Raw genomic sequence first — 8,317 nt, forward strand, 5'->3', positions numbered from 1 at the left:
ACAAATGTCTTGTTAACAAACTATAGTTTTGGCAAGTTGGTTAGGACATCTACTTTGTGTATGTAAACTTCCGACTTCAACTGTATATGTCATGGCTTTAGAAGCTTCTGATAGGCTAAACGACATAATGTATAAAGTCCAACTGGGCCAGCCTATCCAGGAGAGGTACATGGAGTCTGAGGAAAGACCCACCTTTGGCAGTCTTTGGTATGATGCTGCAAGCTTGGCACACCTGTATTGGGGAGTTTCTCTGAGGAGTGGCTTCCGTCTGGCCGCTACCATAAAGGACTGATTGATGGAGTGCTGCAGAGATTGGTGTCCTTCTGGAAGGTTCTCCCATCTCCAAAGAGGAACGCTGGAGCTCTGTCAGAATGACCATTGGGTTCTTGGTCACCTCCCTGACCAAGACCCTTCTTCCCCAATTGCTCAGTTTGGCCGGGCGGTCAGCTCTAGGAAGAGTCTTGGTGGTTCCAAACTTCTTCCATTTAAGCATGATGGAGGCCACTGTGTTCTTAGGGACCTTCAATGCTGCAGAATGATGGAGGTCACTGTGTTCTTGGGGACCTTCAATGCTGCAGAATGATGGAGGCCACTGTGTTCTTGGGGACCTTCAATGCTGCAGAATGATGGAGGCCACTGTGTTCTTGGGGACCCTTCCCCAGATCTGTGCGTCGACACAATCCTGTCTCGGACCTCTACGGACAATTCCTTCGACCTCATGGCTTGGTTCATGCTCTGACATGCACTGTCAACTGTGGGACCTTATATAGACAGGTGTGTGCCTTTCCAAACAATGTCCAATCAATTGAATTTACCACAGGTGGACTCCCAAGTTGAAGAAACATCACAAGGATGATCAATGGAAACAGGATGCACTTGAGCTCAAAGTCTCACAGCAAAGAGTCTGAATACTTATGTAAATAAGGTATTTGTTTCTTTTCAATACATTTGCAACATTTCTAAACACCTAGTTTTTGCTTTTGTCAGGTGTTGTGTGTTTTGAGATTTTGAGGATTTAATTTTTTAATTTTTAGAATAAGTAATGTAACAATGGAGAAAGTCGAGGGGTCTGAATAAACATTGTATAGGATGAACTATGACTAGAACACCGGTCAGACGTTTGACGTTTTACTAATTCAAGGGGTTTTCTTTATTTGGACTATTTTCTACATTGTTTTAAAATATAATTAACACTTTGTTTGGTTACTACATGATTCCAGATGGTTATTTTCTTTACACTTTGTTTGGTTATTACATGATTATTTTCATAGTTTTAACACTTTGTTTGTTACTACATGATTCCATATGTGTTAATAGTTTTAAAATACATGATTCCATTTGTTTAAGTTTTAATGTTTGTTTGGTTACTACATGATTCCATATGTGTTATTTCATAGCTTTAATGTTTGTTTGGTTACTACATGATTCCAGATGTGTTATTTCATAGCTTTAATGTTTGTTTGGTTACTACATGATTCCATAGGTGTTATTTCTACTACTTTTGATGTCTTCTATTATTCTACATTCTAGGGAGGGAGTGAGGGAGTGAGGGAGGGAGTGATGGAGGGAGTGAGGGAGGGAGGGGGAGGGAGGGAGTGGATGGAGGGAGGGAGGGAGGGAGGGATGGAGGGAGGGAGGGAGGGAGGGATGGAGGGAGGGAGGGAGGGAGGGAGGGAGGGAGGGATGTAGAAGATAGTCAAAATAAAGAAAAGCCCTTAACTGAGTGTTGTAAACCTTTTGACCGACACTCACATGAAGTGGACATCAGTAGTTCTGAACTAGAATACTGTGTTTACCTATAAAGTGGGTAAACAGTGTGTAAACATTATTAAAGTGACCAAAGTTAAATATCTGATAGTGTAATAATGTAATAGTGTCTTCAGAACATATTCTAGACTTTGTTGTTACAGCCTGAATTTTAAAATGGATATAAGGGTTTTTCACCTATAATAAACACCCATAATGTCAAAGTGGAGTTGTTTTAAAAAAAAAAAAAATGTAGGGTTATATATGAATTGAATTAAAAATGAAAAGCTGACATGTTTTCGTTAATGGCCTAAATAAGTTTAGGATAATAATTTTCTGAAGTTAGATAATAATATTAAACATTATTATTGCACACATGATTTTGTTTTCTGTCCCCAGTTAATAATCTGTAACTCAGAGTTGCATTTCAAAACAAGATTCTTCCTCAAAGACGGAAGTTTTACAATGTCTCGCAAAGAATGTCACATTGGTAGATGGGTCAAATGAAAAAAAGGTACACATTGAATATCCCTTTGAAGTTATTAATTACACTTTGGATGGTGTATCAATACACTCAGTCACTACAAAGAAAACAGGCATCCTTCCTAACTCAGTTGCCGGAGAGGAAGGAAACCACTCAGGGATTTTCACCATGAGGCCAATGGTAACTTTAAAACAGTTACAGAGTTTAACTGAGGAGAAAACTGAGGCTGGATCCAGAACATTTACTCCACAATACTGACCTAAAGGACAGAATGAAAAGAATGAAGCCTGTACAGAATAACAATTTTCCAAAATCCTGTTTGCAACAAGGCACTAAAGTAAAACTGCAACGAAAAATGTAGCAAAGCAATTCACTTTGTGTCCTGGATGTTATGTTTGGAGAAGATACAGCACATTACTGAGTACCACTCTTCATATTTTCAAGCATAGTAGTGGCTGCATCATGTTATGGGTTTGCTTGTCATCGTTAAGGACTTGGGAGTTTTTCAGGATGAAAATAAATGGAATGGAGCTAAGCACAGGCAAAATCCTAGAAGAAAACCTGGTTCAGTCTGCTTTCCACCAGACACTGGTTCAGTCTGCTTTCCACCAGACACTGGGAGATGAATTCACCTTTCAGCAGGACAATAACCTGGTTCAGTCTGCTTTCCACCAGACACTGGGTTCAGTCTGCTTTCCACCAGACACTGGGAAATGAATTCACCTTTCAGCAGGACAACAACCTAAAACACAAGGCCAAATCTACACTGGAGTTACTTACCAAGACGACATTGAATGTTCCTGAGTGGCCTAGTTACAGTTTTGACTTAAATCTACTTGAAAATCTAGTATTTAAAAAAATAATAAAATGTATTACAATCCAGGCGCTTCTACAAAATATTGCCTCGGGTGTAAATGAGAGAATTCTGTATTTCATTTTCAAAAAATGTACCTGTTATCACCGTTGTTATGGGGTGTGTCTAGATGGGTGAGGATTTTTAGTTTATCCAGTTTAAATCCGGGCTCTAACACAAGTCAAAGGATATGAATACTTTGAGGTCAGCAGTCCTAAGGTGCAGGGTTGGGTAACCGGGTGGTAGTCGGCTAGTGACAGTGACTAAGTTCAGGGCGGGGTACAAGGTGGAAGCTGGCTAGGGATGTCTATTTAACAGTCTGATGGCCTTGAGATAGAAGCTGTTTGTCAGTCTCTCGGTCGCTATTTTGATGCACCTGTACTGACCTCGCCTTCTGGATGATAGCGGGGTGAACAGTGAACATGGACCATTCATAAAAAATTTAATGATTTTTCTATACAACCTTGGTTTTAAAACATTTTCAAGCCGCAATGTAATTGTTCTGAATCCAAGAGCCGACCCATGGGTTGAAATGTTTTCATTCATTACTCCAGCTAATATTTTTGTTTGTCACCTGATGCAGGACTCTGGGAATGTTTGGGTGGAGCTGGGTCACAATGGACTCTGATCTCTCTCTTGTCTCTCTCTGTCTCCCTCTCTCAGCCATCTTCCAGATCATCCAGAGTATCAGGCAGGGGTTGTGATGGTTGTCACCCAGATCAGAGCCTCCTCCCCTGGGAGAACACCCAACAGCCTCACCCCATCCCTGCTCCAGCCACAGACAGACATCCAGTGTTCTCCCTTTACTCATACACACCCCCCTCCTCTCTGTGTCGAGTTAAAACATTTTAGGGTTCCCGAGTGGCGCAGCGGTCTAAGGCACTGCATCTCAGTGGTAGAGGTGTCACTACAGCCCCTGGTTTGATCCCAGGCTGTATCACAACTGGCCGTGATCGGGAGTCCCATAGGGCGGCGCACAATTGGCCCAGCGTCGTCCTGGTTTGGGGAGGGTTTGGCCGTGGTAGGCCGTCATTGTAAATAAGAGTTTGTTCTTAACTGACTTGCCTAGTTAAATAAAGGTAAAATAAAATAATTAAGCATCAGCTGACACACACATCATCCCCGTCCCTATCTCTGTCAAGGTTAACATCAGCAGGTTCTCCATACTGTGAATTAGATCACCCCATCTCTGTCAAGGTTAACATCAGCAGGTTCTCCATACTGTGAATTAGATCACCCCATCTCTGTCAAGGTTAACATCAGCAGGTTCTCCATACTGTGAATTAGATCACCCCATCTCTGTCAAGTTAAACATCAGCAGGTTCTCCATACTGTGAATTAGATCACCCCATCTCTGTCAAGGTTAACATCAGCAGGTTCTCCATACTGTGAATTAGATCACCCCATCTCTGTCAAGTTAAACATCAGCAGGTTCTCCATACTGTGAATTAGATCACCCCATCTCTGTCAAGTTAAACATCAGCAGGTTCTCCATACTGTGAATTAGATCACCCTATCTCTGTCAAGTTAAACATCAGCAGGTTCTCCATACTGTGAATTAGATCACCCTATCTCTGTCAAGTTAAACATCAGCAGGTTCTCCATACTGTGAATTAGATCACCCCATCTCTGTCAAGGTTAACATCAGCAGGTTCTCCATACTGTGAATTAGATCACCCCATCTCTGTCAAGGTTAAACATCAGCAGGTTCTCCATACTGTGAATTAGATCACCCCATCTCTGTCAAGTTAAACATCAGCAGGTTCTCCATACTGTGAATTAGATCACCCCATCTCTGTCAAGTTAAACATCAGCAGGTTCTCCATACTGTGAATTAGATCACCCCATCTCTGTCAAGTTAAACATCAGCAGGTTCTCCATACTGTGAATTAGATCACCCCATCTCTGTCAAGTTAAACATCAGCAGGTTCTCCATACTGTGAATTAGATCACCCCATCTCTGTCAAGGTTAACATCAGCAGGTTCTCCATACTGTGAATTAGATCACCCCATCTCTGTCAAGGTTAACATCAGCAGGTTCTCCATACTGTGAATTAGATCACCCCATCTCTGTCAAGGTTAACATCAGCAGGTTCTCCATACTGTGAATTAGATCACCCCATCTCTGTCAAGGTTAACATCAGCAGGTTCTCCATACTGTGAATTAGATCACCCCATCTCTGTCAAGTTAAACATCAGCAGGTTCTCCATACTGTGAATGTCTCCAGGACTTTCTTTTTTTAAACATTGTATTGGTAATGTTGAAATATGAAATGTCTTATGTAGTTCTTGAAAGAACCATTTTTGTTTATGGGTCTTATTAATGTCGGTTCTCCTGTCTCATCTGAGCTGTACTCTGTAACACTGATCCCAGGTCAGTTTGGTATTGGTCCCACTGATGGTTACTGTTGGGATGTGGGGAGAGAACCACTGCTCTAGGTTCAGTCTCATCGTGTTAGTCCAGTAGACTGACTGACTGCTGTGACATGATCTGTCCTTGTTTCTGATCACATCCCTCTGATATCTCCCTCTGATATCTCCCTGATATCTCCCTCTGATATCTCCCTCTGATATCTCCCTAGTATGATCACATCCCTCTGATATCTCCCTCTGATATCTCCCTCTGATATCTCCCTAGTATGATCACATCCCTCTGATATCTCCCTCTGATATCTCCCTAGTATGATCACATCCCTCTGATATCTCCCTCTGATATCTCCCTCTGATATCTCCCTCTGATATCTCCCTCATCGCTCTGTTCCCTTATCCTGCCATCTCCCCTCTCTCCTGTGTGTGTTTCTGTATCTAGGAAGTTTTCAGTCTGTTTTCAACTGTTTAACTGTTTTCAGTTGTCTTCTACACTGGCCGTTCTGTTACTGTGGTATCTACGTGCTGAATGGCCTGTGTGTGTGTGTGTGTGTGTGTGTGTGTGTGTGTGTGTGTGTGTGTGTGAAGCAGCACTCCCTAGAGGCAGACACCTCTCCTGAACACCCAGAGTGTGAACGTGTGTGTGTGTGTGTGTGTGTGTGAACGTGTGTGTCAGTCCACCTCCCTCCTGTAAAACGCTATGCAAATGAGTTTTATACAAATAAAACGAGATGTTTTTTTCTCTAAAGATGATTTTTCTGGGTTTGTTTGTAAAGTATAAACACTAGGAGGTCTTATTTCCACAACTAAGAGTTGAGCGATGCCAAACTGCTGTTTCCGGGGAGACCATGTTATGGAAGCTCACTGGCCAAACTGCTGTTTCCGGGGAGACCATGTTATGGAAGCTCACTGGCCAAACTGCTGTTTCCGGGGAGACCATGTTATGGAAGCTCACTGGCCAAACTGCTGTTTCCGGGGAGACCATGTTATGGAAGCTCACTGGCCAAACAGCTGTTTCCGGGGAGACCATGTTATGGAAGCTCATTGGTCTGTTTGCATTGCGCTCGTCTGTGGTGTTGCTCATGACGATGTCCTATCGCTGTCTCAGAATGTTTTAAAGGGACAGTAGTATGTCTACATGAGCTATAATGAGATTTAAATCAATAGTATTTCATCAGAAATGAAACTACTGTGAAAAACGTAATGTTTTGGGTTTTTATTTTATATTAAAAAAAATAATAATTAGGGGGCGGATTAGTTTTAATATTGCAGGTTGTTGCTTCCATCAATGTACCTGTCTGAGTCACTCATCTCTTTTACTGTTAAAGCTCCACATAAAGTGCCTTCCTAAAGTATTCATACCCTTACACTACACCCTAAACCCTTCAGACTACGTACTAAGCCCTACACCCTAAACCCTTCAGACTACGCACTACGCCCTACACAATAAACCCTACAGACTACACCCAACATACTAACCCTGATGTCATTGTGCCTTCCTAAAGTATTCATACCCTTACACTACACCCTAAACCCTTCAGACTATGCACTACGCCCTACACACTAAACCCTACAGACTACACCCAACATACTAACCCTGATGTCATCGTGCCTTCCTAAAGTATTCATACCCTTACACTACACCCTAAACCCTTCAGACTAAGCCCTACACAATAAACCCTACAGACTACGCACTACGCCCTACACCCTAAACCCTTCAGACTACGCACTACGCCCTACACACTATGGCATCTGCCTGGTATGGCAGTTGCCATACCAGTCAGGATGCTCTCGATGGTGCAGCTGTATAACTTTTTAAGGATCTGGAGACCCATGTCAAATCTTTTCAATCTCCTGAGGGGGAAAAGGCGTTGTTGTGCCCTCTTCACAACTGTCTTGGTGTGTTTGGACCATGATAGTTGGCTGGTGATGTGGACACCAAGGAACTTGAAACTCTCAACCCGCTCCACTTTACAGGCCCTTCGATGTTAATGGGGACCTGTTCGACCCGCCTTTTCCTGTATTCCACGATCAGCGCCTTTGTCTTGCTCACATTGAGGGAGATGTTGTTGTCCTGGCACCACACTGCCAGGTCTCAGACCTCCTCCCTATAGGCTGTCTCATTGTTGGCAGTAATCAGGCCTACCACTGTTATGTCCTCAGCAAACTTAATGATGCTTTTGATGTGAGCCATGACCAGCCTTTCAAAGCACTTGATGGCTATCGACGTGAGTGTTATGGGTCGGTAATCATTTATGCAGGTTACCTTCATTTTCTTGGGCACAGAGACTATGGTGGTCTGGTTGAAACATGTAGGTATTTCAGACTCAGTCAGGGAGAGGTTGAAAATGTCAGTGAAGACACTTGCCAGTTGGTCAGCACATGCTTTGAGTACACGTCCTGGTAATCCGTCTGGCCCTGCGGTTTTGTGAATGTTGACCTGTTTAAAGGTCTTGCTCACATCAGCTACTGAGCGCGTTATCACACAATTGTCCAGAAACAGCTGGTGCTCTCATGCATGCTTCAGTGTTGTTTGCTAAGAGCATTTAGCTCTTATGGCACTGGGTTTTCCTTTGTAGTCCGTAATAGTTTTCAAGCCCTGCCACATCCTGTCAGAGCCGGATTAGTAGGATATAATCTTAATCCTGTATTGACACTTTGTCTGTTTGATGGTTCGTCTGAGGGCGTAGCCGGATTTATTATAAGCGTCTAGATTAGTATCCTTGAAAGCAGAAGTTCTTTAGCTCGGTGAGGATACCGCCTGCTTCTGGTTGGGATATGTACGTACAGTGATCATCGTCAATGTTGATGAAGCCAATGACAGGTGGTGTACTCCTCAATGCCATTGGACGAATCCCGGAACATAT

General features: G+C 42.9%; 1 protein-coding gene across 1 annotated transcript in view; it reads left to right on the plus strand.

Annotated features, from left to right (window-relative positions):
• Positions 1-6,198, plus strand: part of zgc:85858 (uncharacterized protein LOC405879 homolog) — a 25,664-nt gene extending 19,466 nt beyond the window's left edge. Inside the window, exon 3 of the mRNA XM_065025115.1 lies at positions 3,747-6,198. Coding sequence (XP_064881187.1) covers positions 3,747-3,787 — 41 coding nt within the window. The 3' untranslated portion in view covers positions 3,788-6,198. The remainder of the gene's footprint in view (positions 1-3,746) is intronic.
• The last annotated feature ends 2,119 nt before the right edge of the window (positions 6,199-8,317 follow it).

This window comes from Oncorhynchus nerka, linkage group LG12 (assembly GCF_034236695.1).
Source record: "Oncorhynchus nerka isolate Pitt River linkage group LG12, Oner_Uvic_2.0, whole genome shotgun sequence".
NCBI lineage: Eukaryota > Metazoa > Chordata > Actinopteri > Salmoniformes > Salmonidae > Oncorhynchus > Oncorhynchus nerka.